The sequence below is a fragment of the Mus caroli genome, chromosome 4, assembly GCF_900094665.2.
Source record: "Mus caroli chromosome 4, CAROLI_EIJ_v1.1, whole genome shotgun sequence".
Classification (NCBI taxonomy): Eukaryota; Metazoa; Chordata; class Mammalia; order Rodentia; family Muridae; genus Mus; species Mus caroli.
The window spans coordinates 124014627-124035963 of record NC_034573.1 but is presented as its reverse complement, the minus strand read 5'-3'; the positions used below and the strand labels follow the sequence as shown (position 1 = coordinate 124035963).

General features: G+C 52.7%; 1 protein-coding gene across 3 annotated transcripts; it reads left to right on the top strand.

The window, feature by feature from the left end:
* Window positions 1-4351: 4351 nt before the first annotated feature.
* On the top strand, window positions 4352-20950 carry Extl1 (exostosin like glycosyltransferase 1). 3 transcript variants are annotated; one of them, XM_021159734.2, is made up of 12 exons: window positions 4353-4439; window positions 4559-5965; window positions 12315-12405; window positions 12616-12723; window positions 14304-14423; window positions 14789-14921; window positions 15099-15205; window positions 16669-16758; window positions 17461-17547; window positions 18037-18197; window positions 19166-19334; window positions 19492-20950. In XM_021159734.2, exons 2-12 carry the CDS (start codon window positions 5205-5207, stop codon window positions 19672-19674), a joined length of 2010 nt encoding a protein of 669 aa, XP_021015393.1. In that variant the 5' UTR covers window positions 4353-4439; window positions 4559-5204; the 3' UTR covers window positions 19675-20950. The 3 variants fall into 3 exon arrangements, with proteins under 3 accessions (XP_029332531.1, XP_029332532.1, XP_021015393.1); XM_029476671.1 differs by having other exon boundaries at window positions 4352-5965; XM_029476672.1 differs by lacking the exon at window positions 12616-12723 and having other exon boundaries at window positions 4352-5965; window positions 19492-20369.
* Window positions 20951-21337: the final 387 nt, after the last annotated feature.

Here is a 21337-nt window from a genome sequence, read left to right as displayed (position 1 = left end):
AACTCACTTTGTAGACCAGGCTGGCCTCGAACTCAGAAATCTGCCTGCCTCTGCCTCCCGAGTGCTGGGATTAAAGGCATGCACCACCACGCCTGGCTCTGCTTGTTTTTTTACACAGCTCAGAACCACACAATTCACCAACCAAGGAAGTGCCCACAGACTTGCCTACAGGCTAGTCAGAGAGAGATACTTTTTCAAGCGAGGACTCTATCCGCGGTTCTCAAACTGTGGGTTCCGACCCCTTTGGGGACAAAGGACCATTTTCCAGGAGTTGTGTATCAGTTATCCTGCGTGCCAGAGACTGACGATTCATAACAGCGGCAGAATTACAGTTATGAAGTAGCATGAAAAATAATCTTAGGGCTGGGGTCACCACAACGGGAGGAACTGTATTAAAGGGCCGCAGTGTTAGGAAGGGTGAGACCCACTAGAGTCTCGAGTTTGTGCCAAGTGTGTGTGGGAGGGCAGTAACAACACAACATGGGATGACAGGGCACGGGACATGCCAAGAGACTGAACCTGTGTCCTTGGGCAAAAGACAAAAGTGCTCTATTGCTGAGCCAAACCCCAACCACTGGGAAGCCAGCTGTTTAAGACTTGCCAGGCATGGTTTGCAGACTATTGCACACCTGAAATCTCACCCAACTTTGGGAAACAGATATTCTCAGTGTCCCCATTATATGGGTGAGAGAACTGCACAGAGAAGGACAGTCACCTGCCCTAGAAGGCACAGCTTATTGGGAACGTGTGGCCTGTACTGTCAACTGCAGTGCCTGTTCACAGTTAGGACCCTTCCTCGAAAAAGGATATAGAAGTCTTTCTGAGGGTTGTAGGCCCAGCCTGAGATAAAGCAAAGGAGAGGTTAGGAGTGGCGTGCTTCAGACCAAACTCTACAGAGGTGACCTAAGCTCCCATTCCCTGAGCCCCTGCTTCAGGCAGGAAGTGGTACTTGTCCCCAGGCTGGGAGGCGGAGCTACCGTAGCTGGGAGGCAAACACCACCCTGCTTAGAGATCCTGGAGCACTGGTTAGTTCTTAGTATCACACACACACACACACACACACACACACACACACACACACATGAAGGGGCCTCACCTCTGCCCCACTGAAGCCAGGCCACGCACCAGGCCTCCCTGTGTCCTCACCTTCCTGCCTGGCCACTCCCTGCTCCCCAGGTCTCCATCCCATAAATCAGCACCCAGCTACAGGGCACGGGGCCTCCTAGTGGCTTCCATGAGTGTGCCCGGTGAGCCCTTGGCACAGCCCGGCCAAGTATGTTTTTAGGATGCTCTGAGGACACCTCTCTTCTTTGCCTCCACCCAAGCCTGCTGGCAAGCTTGGGAATTAGTTTAGACAAGCCCAGGCCCAGCTGGCTGAGAGTCTCCCTTGCAGGGATGAAGGTGAAGAGGGTGTGTGTGTGTGTGTGTGTGTGTATGCTCTGTGTGTGTATGTGTGTGTGCTGTGTATATGTACGTATGTGATAGGTGCTGTGTGTATATACGTGTATGTATGTTGCAATGCAAAGGAAGCACACTTCCAGCATGAACCAGCCATGAGCCCAGGGTTGGGGGTAGGGTGGCAATCAGACAGGATGTCCCTTTTGTGTGAATCTTTTCTTGAGGAGGCGCTACACAAACATCTAATCACCCCGGATAGGGAGACTGGAGTCTGTGTGTTGCTGGGAAAACAGGTTACAGGTCCACTCTCCTGCCCCTGAACCCGTGCCCCTTGCTGCCCCTGTGCTTGGAGCAATTTTCCCCTAGAAGCTCCGAGGGGCGCTTGATAGTGCAGCTACCTCAGGCCCCTTGACGCCGCCTTTCTTACCCTTTCCTGACACTACGGAAGATTTTCATTTCTGTCTTATGTTTCCTTCTGGGAAAGAAGCCTCCATTTTCAATGAAGATGCTATCAGCCACCTGCTCCCCTCGGGACCTGCCTGGCCCATGAGATAATGCTCACTAAATAATTCTGAAATGAGGAAGGAGGTGACCACTTCTTACTTTTTCATAGGGAGGGTAATTTTTCTCAAAAACGTATTTGGAAGCTGGGAGGATGGCTCAGTCGGTAGGGTGTACCGTGCACACACGAGGCCCTGGGTTAGGTGTGACACCACATAAACCCAGGCTTGGTGGTGCCTGCCTACAATCACAGCACTGAGGAGGTCAAGACAAGGGGAGCAGACATTCAAGGGCATTCTTGACTACATAGCTAGTTCAAGGCCAGCAAACCAAACAAAAATGTAGCCAGGAGGCAGCTCAGTGGGGAGCAGTTACCCAGCTTGGGGAAGTAGGAAGGTTCCATCCCAGTGCAGGCAAACCCCAAACAACTTCCTTTCCGGTCCTAAGGTCAAGGTCACCCTCAGAAGCCTTCTCGGCCCCTGGGTTCAGCAGCCCCACTGTGTGCTGTCAGGTTCCCCCATCCATAGGCTCTCTAACAACAGGGGTAGAGGAGAGCGTTCATCTCACTCTGCACATTGCCTGTTTAGCAGTTAAAGGGATGGATGGTAGGCTGGAAGAATGGCTCAGAGCTCTTCTTCTTCTTCTTCTTCTTCTTCTTCTTCTTCTTCTTCTTCTTCTTCTTCTTTTTTTTTTTACAGTGGACCCAGGTTTGGTTCCTAGAACCCACATGGCAGCTCGCAATTATCTCTAATTTCAGTTCCAGTGAATCTGATGCCCTCTTCTGGCCCCCATAAGCACAGGACATGCATACTGTAATACTGTAGACAGGCACGCACAGGCACGCACACACTCACACACACATACACACACACACACACACAGAGGCAAACACTCATACACACCAAATAAAAATAAATATGTTTTTAAAATGAATGGCCAGGTATGGTAACATATACCTTTAATCCTAGCACATGGGACACAGAGACACGCAGATCTTTGCAAAATCAAGGCTAGCCTGGTTTATATAGTGTGTTCTTGGCTACAGAGAAACACTGCCTCAGAATAAAAGAGAAGATGCATAGATAGATGGCTTAGGACCTGGCTAAGCCATGGGAATACAGGCAAAGTCACTCAAGTTCCCTGAGCCTCAACTTTCTCTTCTGTAAAATGGGAACGATAATAATATCACCTTTATAGTCATTTCCAGCATGCTCAGGACATAGTCACCTACACTATTACTCTTATTCAGCATGGCACTTCCAGTGCCTCCCTGGGAACCTGGTCCAAGTTAGGATGCTAAGGATCTCTTAGATGACTGAACATGGATGTGGTGAGAGCAAGCTTGAGCCCCTGAAGGAGGGTCCTGGCTCTGACTCAGGAGTCGGCGGCGGCTTCCTACAGGAAGGGAACCTTCTGCCAATTCCAAGCCTGGTGGGATGGCAACAGCGCATGCCCACACCTGTCTTCTGCGTGAGAAAGCCTGTGGTTTGCCTGAGTAGCTGTCTATCACGGAGCGACCGACCTCTTACTGCTAAGAGGCCAGATTCGTCTTGATCCCTTTTTGAGGATGTTCCTGGGCACCTGACTGTGCCCTGCCCTCAGGCTGCTCACCAAGGAGGAGAGGCCAGCGGAAGGATACTTCCTTCTGGAAGGACACCCCACCAAGGGCTCTTGTAGGACCTACCTTAGCAACCCTCCAAGGGAATGATGTTAATCCATTTTAAAGATGCAGGTAGACACTGCCCAGCTCCATTCAGTGGCCGAGGGGACAAGCAGAGGCCCCATCAGGCCAGGCTCTGAGTTCAAATCTTCACCTGGACATATCTAAGCTGGGTCACCTTAAGAAAAGTCAATCCCCTCTCTGCGCTTCCTTTTCCTCAATAGTAAAAAAGACAAAAGAGCTGGTGATTTAATTCAGCGATAGAATACTTGTCTAGTGTGCACAAAGCCTTGGGTTCTACTCCCAGTACCACAACATCAATTCTAAAAATAAACAATGATAATAGTAATAAAGGGGAGGGGAGAGAAAGGCAAATAAACATCTACATTGGATCACTGGTAAAGACCTTGGAGAGAAACAAACTGTCAATCCACAGCCACCAGTGAGGTATGGTGCCCTCCTGACCATTATTAATCTTCCAGAGCCAGGCGTGATGGCAGGTAGCTGGCATCTGAGCATCTGAGGTGAAGACAGACTGATCAGAGACTCAAAGTCCTTGGTTGCAAGGTGGGTTTGAAACCAACCGGGGCTACAGGAACACCCCACCCCCACCCCCCTCGTCTCAAAAAAGAAAAAAAAAAAAAAAGAAAACAAAAAAAAACGGTACCCCAGCGAAAGAGGTTGCAAGGGGTTAAGTGGAAACCCTGCCTCCTAGCCAGGAGCCAATCAGAGCTGGCGGGGGCGTGGCCAAGCTGCTGCTGCTGCTGCTGCTGCTGCTGCTGCTGCTGCTGCGAAAGAGATCTGGACCGACTAGATACCTTCTGGAGTGGGACCTGGAGCTGCCGGCTGGACCTGTGGGGCAGGAGCAGGAATTTGGAGCGTAGGTCTTGCCCTCTGCCCTGTGACAGCTCCTAGCCGGAGGGTGCAGGGCAGCTGCCTGGGTTAGGGGCCATAGCCGAGGGGAAGAAGACTAGCACTCCGAACCTTCTCATTCCCCAGGCGGCGGGCATGGGATGCACTCCGGCTCCAACTTCAGCTGGCTCTGGTGGCCCACATGGACACAAGGTCTATTTATAGTTCTGCCACAGAAGGCCAGCCACCAAACACAGGGGTAGCCAGGGTTTTTTTCAAGGGCTTTTGGGGCAGAGGGAAGAGTGGGAGAGGCCAGTCCTGCCTCCTTCCACATCATCCTTGGCCAGCCCCTCCCGATACCCACTCCCCATGAACCCAGACAGTTCTCCATAGATAGCCTGCCCCTGGGTCAAGGGTAAGATCAGGGGTGCAGTCCCGAGCGCAAATGGACACGATCTTGTGGTCTGGACAAGGGTTGCATCAGCCCGAGCAGTGGCCCAGGGCAGAGGTCCCGATGAGAGGGCAAAGGGTGGCAAGGTTGTGTGAAGGTAGAGAAAGCAGCCGGAGAGTGGGAAGGCAAATTTAGAAAGCCAGAGCCTCCTTGGACCTCCCACGAGGGGTCAATCCCACAGGTGGCCAATGGTTAGTCGAACTTAGGCAGGGGACCTGCCTTCAATGGTGAGAGAGCGCTGGACCAGAAGGCTGATTTCCAGGTCCCTCCTGCCTGGGGTCGCCTCCTCCACTTGCTACAGAAATTCCTAACTTCCTTCTAGCCCTAGCTGTGGGTGGCCACATGCTGTGGAGAAGAAAGTCCTTCTGGCTGGCGTTGTCAGCCTTCTGGCTCCTCCTTGTCCTCCTAGGAGTCTTCCCCCTTCGCCTGGCAGTGTCGCCCGGTCCTCTTCCAGGGCGCTCCCAAGGCTGGCCCCGCTGGCTGGATGCTGCCTTCTTACAGAGTTTCTCCCAGTCTGAGACGAACCCAGAAGATGTCGCACAGCTCCCTCAGGTCTTTCGGGGAAGCAGCTGCACCTGGGGAGCCTGCTTTGACACCTCCAAGTGTAGGGGAAAGGTCCTCAAGATCTTTGTGCACCCCCCGGCTGGTCCGACCTCTGAGGCTCAGCGCAGGATCCTGGATTCCTTGGAAGGCTCCCGCTACTCTGCACTCAGCCCAGCAGACGCGTGCCTTCTCCTTTTTCTCCCCAGCCAGGACCGTAGAGGAGCCTGCGGGCCCCTGCCTCCGAACTGGAACGGAGGCCGGAACCATCTGGTGTTGAGTCTCTACCCAGCCCCTTGCACCAGGCTGGGACAGGCGATGGTAGCTGAGGCCAGCCCCTCCTCGGACATCTTCCGACCGGGCTTCGATATAGCGCTCCCGTATCTCCCCGAAGCTCACCCATTGCGAGGTGGGGCTCCCGGCAAGCTGCAGCAGCACAGTCCCCAACCTGGGGCCACCTTACTGGCGGTAGCAGAGGAGAAAGGCAGGTGGCGTATCACAAGCACCCACGCCTCAGCCTGCCTCTGGGACAGGCACTGTGAGCAAGACCCTGGACCCCAGCAGTAAGTAAACCTACCCTTGGGGAGCCGCTGAGTGGGAGGGAAATCCTGAGTGGGAGGGAACTCCTGAGTGGGAGGCGGCTGGGACAGGAGCAGATCCAGAGGATGGAGTGAAGGGTTAAGACTGTCATCCTGTCAGGACAAATCTCAGCCACAGTAGGAGAGAGAGGGTTAAGACAGTAGAGCAGATCTCCACCAAGCTGGAGTGATAAGTCTCCGAGGGTGTGAAAGGCAGATTTTTTGAATTCTCCCTTGGGGATCTTAGAAACATAGCAGGCTGCCTCCCCCTCCCACCTCCTCCATGCCTGGTATGCTGGTCCCTCCTACTCTAACATTTTATGTAACAGACATTTGTATACCATTCGCTGGGTGTTAGCACTTCCATAAACAATGACGTGGTAGGGGGAGGTAGAGCAGTCCTAAGGTGTGTTTACCTTACAAACAGAGAAGTGAGTTCAAGCCCCCTCCCCCTCCCCTGCCCCCTCCTTATGAGACCTTCCGGTGTTGAGGAGGTAGAGACAGGAGGATCTAGAGCTCTAGCCAACCAGCTTAGGAGTTTCAAGATCAATGAGAGACCCTGAAGGTAGAGAGGTGGCTGAGTGGGCAAAGACACTTGCCACCAAGCCTGAGGGCTGGAGGGTTCTGTTGTCCCCCTGAGCCCACAAGTTTGAAAGAGAAGAGATTCCTGGAAATTGTCCTCTGACTTCCACACATGGTCCAAGGCACATGGGTACCCCACCCACTCACAGGACTGAACAAGACACCCACCCTCAATCTTTGGCCTACACACACACACACACACACACACACACACACAAGCTATTATGTATAGTAAAATAATTCTAACTGCTGTCGCTAAGGAGTCTGTATTCTAAAGAAGATATATATTAGGGAACTTAGCCATGGCCACCCGGCCAGAGTGAACACAGAACTGTCTGTCTCCTGTCTCCGAAGGCTTCTGAGTTTTAAGCAAGAGTTGGGTTCGATCCTGTCCCAAGGCCTCAGGGGAGCCACCAAGCCTGGTAGCTGGTCCCAGCTGGAAACTGCTCCTGGGTCTAATTTTGGAGATTAATTTCTCAAGGAAATAACAGCCTCTGGTTTTAGAAATATGACTTAGGTCTGACTTAAAGAACTTCCTACCTGTGAGAATCCTTGTGTAGACATAAGGGGATGGAGACCATGCGTGGTAGAGGCTTCCCTCCCCCTGTGCTGGGCACACTTCAGTGATGAAGCTGTGGTCACTCCTAACGATTGAACCCTTATGTGCCCAGCAGGTCAGCTGTCTCCTTCCAAGGTTGTGTAGGCTGTGGGTCCCAAGGGTCCCTTTCCATAGCCCCAGAGTCCCTCTGGAGTCTCTCTTTTTCTGTGTCTTCCTGTGGTCTCCCTCCCTGCCCTCCAACATGGCTATTCTGAGCTTCACCCCTCTCCCCGGGGATTCCCTCCCCTGGCCAAGGTCCAGTTCTACCTCTACTTAAGGCTCAGGGGAATCTGCAGGGAATGGAATCCTTACCTTCCTGAAGTCACTTGGAGACCTCCTGGGAGCCTGCCCTGTCATTCACCTGCCTCCTGTCAACACACACACCCTCCAGCCCTTCTGGGGATCTTCAGACCCAGACCCTGACAGGGACTCTCCTGTGACTAGAAACAGTAGTCTTAAAAACTTACTATTGCTGTTGGTGGCCATCTTTGTGTGTGTGTGTGTGTGTGTGTGTGTGTTACTATGGACTGTCCCCAGGGCCATGTACATGCTAGGCAAATACTATACCACTGTGCTGTGCACTCACTGGCTCTGGAAGTCCCTCTTTGGGCTAACAATGGTTATTACCCATAGTTACTGATACTTTGTGATTACTATGTGTAGATACTTTGTGTTGTTGGGTTTTCTTTTCCTCTGTTTTTCCCTGGCCCACCTGGAAGGCTCAGGGTAGACGGGGCTGGCCTGGAGCTTGCAGTAATTCCACTGTCTTTGCCTCCTGTGTGTGTGTGGGGGGGGGTGGGGGGGGCGGCTAGAGGTTACAGGTGTGAGTCCTTCCCTTCTGCTCTGGGCAGCATTTCCCATGATGCCTTTCTTTCCAAGGTATGCTTCGTGGTAGTCTTTCATTGCCCTCAGTTTCTCAGACGTAGCAGCAGCCTGGGCCAGACAGCATAGGGACAGGGTGAGAGAGGGAGGCCAGCCCCAGAAGACAGCCTGAATAAACAAGCACTGGCCAGAGAAAGAGGTACTTCAGTCCCGGCCACTGTCCCACATTCTAGCTGGCAGGCAGGTGGCCATGGTGGAGGCTCTCCAGGGGACTGTACCTACCTTTCTCAATTATTACTGATTCTCCCAGCATCCTTCACAGGAGATCCCAGTCCCCATTCCAGGGCACAGGGTGTTGGGGAGATGTCAGGGGCCCTCAGTTCTCTCTGATCCAGGAAGCACTCGGAAGCTGTAGTGGGGTTGGGAGTCTAAGCTATACTTCTGGCTCCGTGGTGCGAGTGCTTTTCCAAATCTGTTGAATAGGTTCCTGTTCCATTGGAATAAGTGCCCACCCTCTTAAATCGCAGTTTCTTTTTTTTTATGAATAGGTGATTCATTCACAGGGTGAAGAATTCCAGTGGTACAAAGGGGTACACAGTTAAAAGTCCCCCTCCCACCTGGCTTGGCCACCCAGGTTTCCTTGCTTAAGCTTCTCGGGTGTCTCTCTTTCCTGGGGAGCTCTGTATAGTCAGGGCATATGAACCCCTACATACCTCTTCTTTTTGTTATTCTGGATTTTTCTAGACAGAGTCACTTATAGCCCAGACTGTATGAAAAATGACTTTGAACTTCCAATCCTCCTGCCTCCACTGCCCAAGTACTGAGATTTCAGGGGTGTGGCCACCAGGTCTGGCTCCTCCATTTTTAAATTTCTGTACCTGCCTGTGGTGTGCATACATGCATACCACTTCATCTTTATGTGGCCACACGCATGGGGGATACATGTGTACATGTATGTACATACGTGGGGAAGCCCAAAGTTGACAGCCAATTCCTCGATCTCTCTTTACCTTATCCATTGAGGCAGGGTATCTCACTTGAACTCAGAGCTTGCCTGTTCACCTAGTCTAGCTAGCCAGCTTGCCCAAGAGGTCCCATCTCCATATAGTTCATGTTGAGATGGGTTTAGCTGGGGGCTGGGGAATCCAGAGTTTAGGTACTTAAAAATTATGGTATTAGAAATGGGCAGTGGTGGCTCACACCTTTAATCCAAGGCAGGTGGATCCCTGAGTTTTGAGGCCAGCCTGGTCTACAGAGGGAACTCCAGGACAGCCAGGGTTATGTAGAGAAACCCTATCTAGAAAAACAAACAAGGGCTGGTGAGATGGCTCAGTGGGTAAGAGCACCCGACTGCTCTTCCAAATGTCCGGAGTTCAAATCCCAGCAACCACGGTGGCTCACAACCATCCGTAACGAGATCTGATGCCCTCTTCTGGAGTGCCTGAAGACAGCTACAGTGTACTTACATATAATCAAGAAATAAATCTTTAAAAAAAAAAAAAAGAAAGAAAAACAAACAAAAACCAAAAACTATTTATTAATTGTGTGTGTATGTGTGTGTGTGGTGTGTGTGTGTGGTGTGTGTGTGTGGTGTGTGTGGTGTGTGTGGTGTATGTGGTGTGTGTGGTGTGTGTGGTGTGTGTGGTGTGTGTGGTGTGTGTGGTGTGTGTGTGTGTGTGTGTGTGTGTGTGTGTGTGTGAGAGAGAGAGAGAGAGAGAGAGAGAGAGAGAGAGAGAGAGGACAAATTGCAATTCTTGATTCTCTCCTTCCACCAAGTGATCAGGTTTGGCTGNTGTGTGTGTGTGTGTGTGTGTGTGTGTGGTGGGTGTGTGTGTGTGTGTGGACTTTCATGTGCTTATGTGCACCATATGCATGCAAGATACCTTCAGAGACCAGAAGAGGGCGTTGGATCCCTTGGAACTGGAGTTACAGGTGGATGTGAGCTGTCCTATGAGGGCTGAGAACCAAACCCGGGTCCTTTGCAAGAGCAAGAAGTGCCCTTAACTGCTGAGCCAGCTCTTCCGCCCGGAAACCAGGCTCTCTTGTGAAGCAAGTGTTTGACCTGCTGATCCATAGTCCCGTCTCCCCTCCCCATTAAAAAGTGTAGTATTGTGTCCTTGTGTGTCCATGTGTGTGTTTGTGTGTGTGTGTGTGTGAGAGAGAGAGAGAGAGAGAGAGAGAGAGAGAGAGAGAGAGAGAGAGAGAGGGAGGACAAAGTTGTGTAGTTGGTTGTCTCTTTGCATCTTTACATGGGTCCACGAGTCAAACTTCTGTAGACCACACTGGCCTTGAACTCCCAGAGATCCACCCGCCTCTGCCTCTTGAGCGCTGGGATCAGAGGTGTGTGCCACCACCCCTGGCGATCTCTCCCATTTTTAATGTACATCGAGTTTCCATGTCCCTGTTCCCAACTCTTGGGTGACACATGGAGCCCAGGGACACTTGGGGAGCACAGGAAAGCAGCTTCAGAAGAATAAGACTGAATGCTTAGGAAGGAGGAGGAAAATGATTTAATATCTAACAGTATTTGCTTTTATTTCAACACAGCAGTTAAATATAATTTTTAATACTTTAAATATAAAACTTTCTCCCAGGGCAGGAGTAACAGCAAAAGCTAAAGTGCCTAGGACCCATGGAAATCACATGTGACCCTGCCCTGGCCAGGCCCTGGTGAACCCCGTGACCGTGGGCAGAGCCATGACTTTCACCCTGGGCTCTGAGACCCTAGGCCTATGGTGCATACCTTAAACAGCAGAACATCTTTGGACTTCTTGGTGGTCAGGGCACAGAGACACAAGTTCCCTTTCTAACTCTCTCCTGAGCCCCACACAGACGCTCATTCAACCTCTGCCTAGCATCTCCCCCAAACCAGCACCCTCCACTCCTGGGCTTAGTTAACTCAGTCCTGTCCGGTGTATCAGGGGTACACCGGTGAGCAGAGCAAGGCTTTAGAGTCTGATCTATTTCAGAGCTGAGCGTGACTTTGGGCCTCTGTTCCTTCACTGTTGGATGATGACACAGCGGTGGTTTCCATCTCAGACGGCTGCTGTGAGAATGGCCTTCATACATGGAGAGCACCTAGATCTGTGCCAGGAGCGGTGGTTAGCTGGGATATCAAGGAGGGCTTCCCGGAGAAGACACAAAGGGAGCCTGGTCTCTGCTGCAGAGCAAAAGGAATTCCCCAAAGTAGATGAGGCAAAGGGCATCAGGATGCGGGGAGAGGGGATGCAGATGAGAGATAAAGGGGAGATGAAGGCCAAATCTGTATAGCCGACCCTGTTTCTCTCTGTGGGTTCCCTGGAGCCTTCAACTAGGGCCTTTTAGTTCCTTACAGCTTACTGGTGGGAGCTGGGCCTGCCTGGCCAGTGCTGTAGCTTTGGATGTGATGGGGGTGGGGTAAAGTTTGTTTTGTGGCTCCTCCATGTACCCCTTGGACATATTCCTCATGGTGGCTGAAATAACCTGGGGTTGGAATTGGCCCAGCTTAGTTCTAACCACAGCCTGGTCCCTCTCCTTGAGACTCTGGTTCCCCAACCGTTCAGAGGCAATGCCCTATACTCCCAGATCGTTCTGCTGGAGGTCAGAGCAGAGGGCAGCTGAGGAGGGTCTTGGGTGGTCCCTTCATGCACCTCACTGAGGGTTGTGTGCACCCATGGGTCCCTCTGGTCCTTTCTTTCCCGGTTGGATGGTAGGCATCAGTCCCCTGGACTGGCAGTCCCAGAGAGGTGGCTCTGAGGGGGTCCCTCACATATTCCTTGGCACAACCTGATCACCATCCTGGGGCTGGGGGAGGAGCAGGGGGAACAGAGGAGGCCTGTCCTCCAACACAGGGCTGCGGGCAAGAGCTTCCTGTGCGGTTCCAGGCTGGAGGCCCAGCCCACCTCAGTACAGAGAAGCCTTTCATGGCTAGGCTACCAATTTGGGGAGAGCTGAGTGTGGGGGTCACTCAGGTGAGAGGGAGGGCTGGATGTGGGGGTCACTCAAGTGAGGGTGAGGGGCTGGGTGTAGGGGTCACTCAGGTGAGGGGTGCCTAGGCCAGAGTGGAAGTGAAAGGAAGGGCAGGAGATCCAGGTACCCCCATTTTGAAGATGAGGGAACTGAGGTACAGGGAAGAAAAGGGCCACCAGGGGCAGAGACAGAGAAGCAGAGAGCAGAGAGGTCAGGTCACTGCTCTTGGTTAAGTATGTCTGTGTACGGCTGTGTGTGTGTGTCTGAGGACACAGCAGGGGCAACCTCTTGTGATTGAAGGAATGTCACTGTAAGGTGGCAGGGGCCACTGGAGCTGCACGGTGAGGGGCAGGTGTCTCAGGCTCCCTTCCTGTACCTTCTCAGGACCTACCCAGGAGAGACCCTTCCCAATGCCACCTTCTGCCTCATCCCTGGTCATCGATCTGCCACCTCCTGCTTTCTCCAAGCCCTTCAGGTACACCCCAATCTGGGTATTCCCCAGCCTCAGTACCTCTGCCCTTGCACTGGCAGGAAATGCCGGGCACATGCACATAGGAAGGGGGTTCCCTGTACCCCCCAAATACTCCTCTTTGTCCTTTCCCTTAACAGGGGGGCTGATGGTGGCCTGGGGTGGTGGTGAATGTGTGCAAGCCCTGGGCTCCCCAATGACTGCCCTGCCCCCCAGGCCGGCTGCATCCCCGTGCTCCTCAGCCCCCGCTGGGAGCTCCCTTTCTCTGAAGTCATCGACTGGACCAAGGCAGCCATCATTGCTGATGAGAGACTCCCGCTGCAGGTAGCTCAGGGTCTGTGTCATGGTGGGGGAGAATGTCAGGGGAGGGACCCTCAGGATCTCGGCCCCCTTCTAGTAGTCATTCCTATACCTATTGCCTCCCTCTAGGGCTATCATAGATGTAGATGAAGGGAAGGCTCTAGAGGGTGCTGAGAGCAAGTTCTGAACCACTTTCTTCCTCGGTTTTCCCATCTGTATAATGGGATAAGTTAGATCTCTAGGGATCAGCTGAAAGTAAATAGATAAGATGCCACGTCTCTTCCATCTGATGAAATGAATGTTGCCCAGGCCAGAAGCATCTCTGTGAGCAGCGGTGAGAAATCTGGGGAGCTGGGTGGAGGGAGGCAGGAAAGAGAGCAACGGCCATGCTTTAGCTGGGGACCACACCTACAATCCCAACACTAGGGCGTGGCTGGGGGGCAGGAGATCAGGAGTTCAAGGTCATTTTCAACTACATAGCAAGTTTGAGGCCAGCCTGGGATCCTCACAAAAAGAAACAGACACAGGAACATGGGCACACACACACACACACACACACACACATTCAGAGAGTCTCCACCAAATGGACATTTTCTAGTTGAGTCTACAACCACACGTGAGAGAGATGGTTTAATGCACCCATTCCACAGACATAGAAACTGAGGCCAGGAGGCTTTGTAACAGCTACTGTCAACCCCTCTTCACCTTGGTGTTTTGGATAGGATCTCATCCAAGCTGACCTCAAACTCCCTATGCAGCCCAGAATATCTTGAACTTCTGATCCTCCTGCCTCTAGCTCCTGAATGCTGTGATTACAGGCACGTGTCAATGGTGACAGTTGAGGTGGTGCTGGGGATCAAGCCCAGGGCTTTGTCCACGCTGTGCTGTGTTGGCTCTTTGTCAACCGAGCCACATCCCCAGCCACTCCTACCTTTCTTTCTTTTTTTTTTTTTAAATAATTTTTTTAAAAGATTTATTTATTGATTATATGTAAGTACACTGTAGCTGTCTTCAGACACTCCAGAAGAGGGAGCCAGATCTCGTTACGGATGGTTGTGAGCCACCATGTGGTTGCTGGGATTTGAACTCTGGACCTTNGGAAGAGCAGTCGGGTGCCCTTACCCACTGAGCCATCTCACCAGCCCCCTTTTTTTTTTTAAGATTTATTTTATTATATGTAAGTACACTGTAGCTGTCTTCAGACACACCAGAAGAGAGAGACAGATCTGGTTACAGGTGGTTGTGAGCCATCATGTGGTTGCTGGATTTGAACTCAAGACCTTCGGAAGAGCAGTCAGTGCTCTTAACCACTGAGCCATCTCTCCAGCCCCACTCCTACCTTTTCTGTTTTGTTTTATTCTCTATGTAGCCCAAGCTGGTCTTGAGCTTAAGATCCCCCTGTCTCAGCCTCCTACATGCTAGGATTTACAGGTATGTGTCACCTCAGTGTCACTTAAAACCAGCTGTGTGACCCTGAACACAGGGTGCACATCACTAGAAGCTTCCAGATCCCGGAGCTCTGGGTTGGGCTTTCTCCTAACGGGAGTCAGTCAGGAGGCTGGACCCCAGGTCTCCTCTCTTCTTCCCTCCCTCTGTGCCTCCAGGTCCTGGCTGCCCTCCGTGAAATGCTCCCTTCGAGGGTTCTCACCCTGCGCCAGCAGACCCAGTTTCTGTGGACCGCTTACTTCTCCTCGGTGGAAAAAGTTATCCATACCACCCTAGAGGTGAGGGGGGGATCACCCGCTGTGCCTGAGAGAATGGCAGGACCCCACAGTTTTGTCTGTGTTAATGAGGAAAAGAAGAAAAGCCATGACTGTCACCTGATTGCCACTCCGGAAGTTGCTGCTTCTGGTCTCTGGCTACTCAATTAGGGCTCTGTGCCTAAGTCTCTCTTCTAGAAGCCTGAAGGGAAAGTGCAGGGCTAAATGCCCCTGGTAGTTATCTCCGCCCACACCCTTCTCCTTAGGCCCCGCCTCTCCTCAGGCCCCGCCTCTCAGGGTCTGCCCTTCCTCAGGCCCCACCCACAATCTGCAGTCTGAACCCCACACACTAGCCACTGCCCCCTGTGAGCCACTTCCTCTTTCCACAGATTATTCAGGACCGGATCTGGGGTGCATCAGGTCACCCCTCACTGATGTGGAATAGCCCCCCGGGAGCACTCTTAGTGTTGCCCACATTTTCCACGAGCCTTCAAGACTTCCCCTTTTATCATCTGCAACTGGGTACGTCCTGGGGGTCGGACAACTTGAGGTAACCCCAGCTTTCCTTAGATTTACTCCAACTTCATCTGCAGACACTCTCTCAGACTCCATCTCTTCTGGTTCTTTGGGGTTCCCCAGCAAAGGTCACTCTCCAAAGGATTCCACCTCCCTCCTAACACCCGTGTCTCCTTTCTCCAGGCTCTGGCCCTGGGAGCAGTTTCAGCGCCGTGATCTGGGTGGGGGCCTCTGGAGAGTCCCTGCTGAAGCTCATCCAGGAGGTGGCAGGTTCTCGGCACTGTGCCCAGGTCTGTACCGCTGAAGGCCAGGATTCTGGGATCCGGGGTGAATGCAGAGCAGAGCAAGGACTTAGATGACCGTACATCCGGGGGAAGGCACAGGGACTCTTTCTAAAGATTCTTGCTGACTTCAAGTCTCAGGTTTCTTGTTCTTTCTCCAAACACCATCAGAATTGGTGAAGCCCTTGGAGAGCTGGTGCCTCATGGTGAGGCTGGAGAAAGAAGCATTCATTCATTCATTCATTCATTCTCTCACTCAGTGGTCACTTTGGGGCCAGTCCTGGGGCTTCTAGTGCTGAGGACCAGAGGACAGGCAGGAGAGGAGTCCTCTCCTTGATTCATACTGCCAGCGGTTCCTAGTACCAACACCGCCCAGTCTCACTTCCAGAGAACACAGGCTGCCTGCTAGGTATGATCGCTCATGTTTGTAATTCCAGCCCTTGAGCTGAGGCAGGAGAAATTCCCAGAGTTGGAGGCAGGCTAGCCTCGGGCTACATGGCAAGATAAGGCCAGCCAAGATCACACAGGAAGATCCCACCTCAAAAGCAATAAAACAAAAGAAAAGAAAACAACAAACAGAAACAGAGCTGGAGAAATGGCTCATTGGTTAAAACTACTCGTTATCTTGGGGAACCCAGGTTCAGCTCCCAGCACCCACACGGTGGCTGACAACCACCCGTGACTCCACTTCCAAGGGATCAGGTACCTCTTCGTACCTCTGAGGGACCCAGACAGGCATGTAGCTCACAGATGTGCAGGCAAACACATTCACGCACATAAAGTGACAATCAAAATAACAACACTCCTCCCACCCCCAGGAGAATACAGGTGGCTCTCAGAGGAAGTTGCTAGGCCAAGGTGCAGAGGGAACCTCTGCAGATGAGGTGTGGGCTGAGCAGAGCAGGAAATGACAAGGAGAATATAGGCCTCAGAGAGCAGGTGGGGGACTGCGCCTGAAGTCAGAGCCCAGAGCTCAGTGCAGGGACACATGACTTTAATCACTGCACTCCAGAGGTGGAGGCAGACTGACTGGGAATTCAAGGCCAGCCAGGCCCACGTGGTGAGGTGTAAGACAGCCAGAGCTACACATAGAGATCCTGTCTCAAGGAAAAAAAAAAAAATCAGAACCCAGTACAGGGCAACCACACACACACACAAACACACACACACAAATTTTTTTAGATGGTTTTACTACTTAATCCTGGTTAGTCCTGAACTCAGAGATCTGCTTCCCTCTGACTCCCAAATGCTAGAATTATAGGTGTGCACCACAACCCCTGTCTCAGCCTGGGCTCTTGCCTAACATAAGGCCAGAGGCAAGACCAAAGGTGGTAATGAAGGGGCAGGGACCGCACCTCCCTCGCTCGCTCTCCTGTGCGTGTAAGTAGCTGGTTCCTGTGACCCATGCATCCTAAGAAAGGGCTCCTGTTCTAATCCAAGCCCAGACTTCAGACAAGTTCTCTTTCTCCCAGATCCTGATTCTCTGGAACAGTGAGAAGCCGCCCCCTGACAGGTGGCCCGAGACAGCAGTGCCCCTAACAGTCATCGAGGGGCACAGGAAGGTAAGCGGGCAGGGGGACTCCAACTGGGGACAGAGGAGGACAGCCACAGGATGTTTTGAGCCAAGCTGGAGTTTTATATGGGTCTGAAGGAATCAGGCCATGGGTTCTAGCTGCAGGTCTAGTTGGAACGATACTCTTACTAGAGTTGGGCTCAGCGGTACAGATTTGCCTGCACAGGTACAGGGTCCTGGGTTCTACGTTTCCAGCAGCATCAAATACCCTTCCCTCCCTGGCCCTGGGAAATACACTTCTAGGGCACTGGAGTTCCTGTGATGTAGGAGACAGGAAACCGTCTGGATGTCTCGGAGAAGGTGTGGGAAGAAACGTAGGCTCATGGGAAAAATACCAGAGAAGGCAGCATACTGAGCCAGGAGGTGGTAGGAGCTGGGAACCTGGGCACCACGGGCACAGGTGCCACAAGCACTACGTGCTGGTTGTATAGGTCTAGGTAAGACACTTGCATCTCTCCACGTCTGATTCTTTCAAATGATTGATTGGGGGTTAGTAAGAGTGAAATGTAAAAGGAACTTGGCCTTTAGAGCCAAAGGGGAAGCTGTCACTTAGGCTTGTGGGCAGGATTCTGTATTCCTGGCTCCCTCTTCTGCACCCTGTCTGAAGGGCTCATACTTAACTGGGAATGGGGAGTGTTGAGGAATGGTTCTCATGGCTGAGTCACCCTCCACTCCCTTTGCCCCATCACAGGTCAGCAACCGGTTCTTCCCGTACAGCAACATCAGCACCAATGTTATCCTCAGCCTTGATGCTCAGAGCACTCTTTCTACCAGTGAGGTGAGGGCTGGGCCCAGAAAATGTCCAGTCTAATGTGAATGGAGCTCTAGGCCACTTCTGGTCCCTTGGGTTCCCGTGCCCAGAGCACCAGCCTCTTGCTGTAGTGGTCAAATAGAAGAGAGCTCCTGGCTGGGCAAGTTCCCTCCAAGTCCCCCCAGAAACACTCGTGTTAATCTTCTAGTAAAACGTCAAGTAATAGCCGGGCAATGGCGCAGGCAGAGGCAAGTGGATCTCTGTGAGTTCGAGGCCAGCCTGGTCTATAGAGCTAGTTGCAGGTCTGCCAGAGCTGCACAAAGAAACCCCGTCTCAAAAACAAAAACAAAAACAAAATCAGCCCAAAACAAACAAATAAGGACTTCAAGCAATGCTCTGATCCCCTGTGCCCTAAGTCCTGCCCCAACCTTAGTCAGCTAGGCTGGTCTCACCACCATAGGCTGTAAGGATTTTGGTCAGGAACCCCCTCCTCACGGCTGCTCAATCCCTCTGCAGGTGGACTTTGCCTTTGTGGTGTGGCAGAGCTTTCCTGAGAGGATGGTGGGCTTTCTGTCCAGAAGCCACTTCTGGGATGAGGCCCGGGGTGGCTGGGGCTACCGTACTGGGATGACCAATGAGTTCTCCATGGTCCTGACCACGGCTGCCTTCTACCACAGGTGCAAACCTTGCCCCTCCCCTGCCCCCCTCCCCAGCAGGGAGAAAGGGCGGGAGGCTACAGTTCTGACCTGAGTGGGTAGGATCAACATCCCAGATTGTTCTTTTTGCTTTTTGAAACAATGTCCTGGAGCTGGGCTGGGGACATAGCTCTGCTGGTAAGAGCACTCGTCTAGCACTTGGGTTCCAACCTTAACGCTGAAGCTGAGCATGATAGCGCACATCTGTAATCCTAACACTGGGCAGGTGGAAGCAGGAGGATTAGGAGTTCAAGGTCAATGCCAGTCAGTGGAATAGTGAGTTTGAGGTCGGCCCTGGGGATCATGGAACCCTGACTCGGAGACAGGGTCTCCCTATGTAGCCCAAGCTGATCTCAGGCATGCGATCTTCTGCTCGTCTCCCAAGTGCAGAGCTTACAGGTGCTGTTCCCCACCAGGCCTGGCTTCTGGGGCCTCTAGAAAGCGGGTCTTTAATCTGCTTGAACCTTACCCAGATATCATGGAACTTTTTGTAGATTTTTTTCCCCCAGGGGCTCTGCATGGAGCCCTCAGAACAGGGGATAACCCTCATGTGTGCAGAGTGGGCCTAGCTGGTATATAGCCCCGCTGAATCTGGGTTTTGGGTAGCCATGTTTGGTGGCTTGGAACCACCTTGTACCCTCAACACCGTCCCCACACACAGACCCACCACCAAGTTGGCTCTGTCAGAGTTCAGACTTGGGAGCACAGAAAGAGGCCCCCCGGAGAGACTGGAGGGATTCACAATCATTGCCCAACCCCTAAATCACAGGGCACATGGAGAGGAGTCATGCCCAGGGTGGGAGCACCCTGTGAGAGGAGCAAGGGGATGGGGTACAGGTCTTGGAACTTGGGGTCTGGGGTCAAAGATAGGGAAATGGATGAGGCCTGCATCCTCCTCCTGTCCCACCTCCCCACCCCCACCCGCCTAAGGCTTACCATGTATCTTACAGGTACTACCACACCCTCTTCACCCACTCCCTGCCTAAGGCCCTGAGGACCATAGCTGATGAGACTCCCACCTGTGCTGACGTCCTGATGAACTTCCTGGTAGCCACCGTCACCAAACTGCCCCCTATCAAGGTGCCTTATGGGAGGCAGCGCCCGGAGGCTGTGCTAATGGTGAGGCGACTCCAGGGGCTGGACCACACTAGGAAAGCCCTGATGGGGAAGGAAAAGAGGGCGGAGTCTCTTCACTCTCTAATCCAAATCTTGTTGCAGCAGCGTGAGGGTTCAGAAAAAAACAACCTCACGGACACGTTTCCCTCTCACCTCTTAGGATTCTGCGGATCCACGACCAGTGCCAGAGCCTCAGCCCCCGGATGAGGACTGCATCAACCGTTTAGCAGCAGGGTTCGGCCACATGCCTCTGGTTTCCTCTCAAGTGCGTCTGGATCCGGTGCTGTTCAAGGACCCGGTATCGGTGCAACGCAAGAAGTATCGCAGTCTAGAGAAGCCATAGGCGAGGCACTGCACCTGTCTGCTAGACGCGAGAGAACCAACAGAGATGGATCAAAGTCCTGTCCTGGTTGGCCAATCGCGACAGGGATCCCTGAGGGACGGGGCCTTCCCCAGCTGCAGTGGGGTTGCGTTTGGCACGTTTCACACAGGCCGGTGTACAGGCTGATCCTGTTCCCTGAAATGCCTTTCTCTGCATCTCTGCCTGGTCGATGTATGTCTGTCAGACCTGCACTCACCTCCTTGGTGATCTCGAAGTCCTAGCAGGATTCACGCCCAGTGGCCTTGAGCACATCACGAGGCCCTCAGGGCCGGCCTGCGAGTTCCGTAGAGCGGAGTCCTGCCCTCATCTCTTTGGTCTGGCAGGTGCACTGTAAATATTTGAGCAATAGCTGCAAGAGTATTAACTGGTGGCATGCATGGTGGAACACGGGCAGAATGAGCGCGAGACATAACGCTGCCCCTTACTCTGGAGTTCCTGGTCCAGGTACAAAGCACACACCAGGATTTCCAGACTCAATCAAGCGTGAACAAAGAGGCCAGGAGTCGGAGATAACCAGAGGATTCGGTGTGGTGTGCCAGCCTCAAGGCAGACCCCGATCTTGGGTGACTAGCAGCACTGCACTACCAATCTTGACCACTAGAGGTCAGCTGCTGCACTGCTCTCCCTTCAAAGGAATGGAGTTTGGTTTTGCTTGACATTTTGTTGTTTGTTTTTGTTTTACAAGTAAGGGTTTCTCTGGGTAGTCCTGGCTGTCCTGGAACTTGCTCTGTATTCCAGACTAGCCTCAAATTCACAGAGATCCACCTGAGTGCTGAGATTAAATTCATGCACTACACCTGGCTGCCTCTTGAACTTGGGGGGTCGGGAGGGGAGGAGACGAGAGAGGAGGAGGCAAGACAAGGTCCCAGTCTGTAACCCAGGCTGGCTTGGAACTCACTACAGTCTTACTGCCTCAGTTTCCCAAGTGTTAGAGTTACAGGTGTGAGCCACAATTCCTGACTGAATAGAGTTAAAGACTACGGATAAAATGTTGAGCTAGAGGGTCACTGTTGTGTGCAGACCCCAGTATGAAAAGGTGCAAGGAATATGACAGAACTCCACATTGGCCTGCAAACTTGGGCTGTTGGCAGATGGGCTGGTGGCCAGGAAGAGGGCTGGCCTCAGCATCTTGTAGGTGAGAGTGGAGTAGGGGAGGGGAGAGCTGCTTTTCCTGGGTTCATCCACCTGGAACTGGAATTATCACTTCCGAAATAAAGCACGTGTCCTTGCCCACTCACGCCCGGGCTATAAATACGCTTCCAGTAGCTGCCCTGTGTGGCGGGGCGCTCAGGGTCAGCGAGGGGCGTGGCATGGAACTGGGGTGACTCCAGACAGTGAGGGTGGGGGGTCTAACCCAGCCCAAGGTATCAGGTGTTTTCCTTCTTTGATGGCTTCGGCCACTGTGGAAACTCCCGTGACTAGGTTGCTGGCTGGAACAGGCTGTCCCCTGAGGCCTCACAACCTCTTTCTCCAACTTCACTCCTTGCCCCTGTATGACTCAGGTCCTTCCTGGAGCCTGTCACAGCTGGGTGTGGAAAGCTGGTCAGGTCTTCTAATGGAAGCAGGGTGCTGTCAGATGCCTTGAGGTGCAAGGTGGGTGGGGGAGGAGCGGATTTGAGATTAA

Coding starts and splice junctions, on each gene's coding strand:
- Extl1 (XM_029476671.1), top strand. CDS start 5,205: ATGCTGTGGAGAAGAAAGTCCTTCTGGCTGGCGTTGTCAGCCTTCTGG. Junction 12,724..14,303: donor ATGAGAGACTCCCGCTGCAG/GTAGCTCAGGGT, acceptor CTGTGCCTCCAG/GTCCTGGCTGCCCTCCGTGA. Junction 17,548..18,036: donor GCACTCTTTCTACCAGTGAG/GTGAGGGCTGGG, acceptor ATCCCTCTGCAG/GTGGACTTTGCCTTTGTGGT.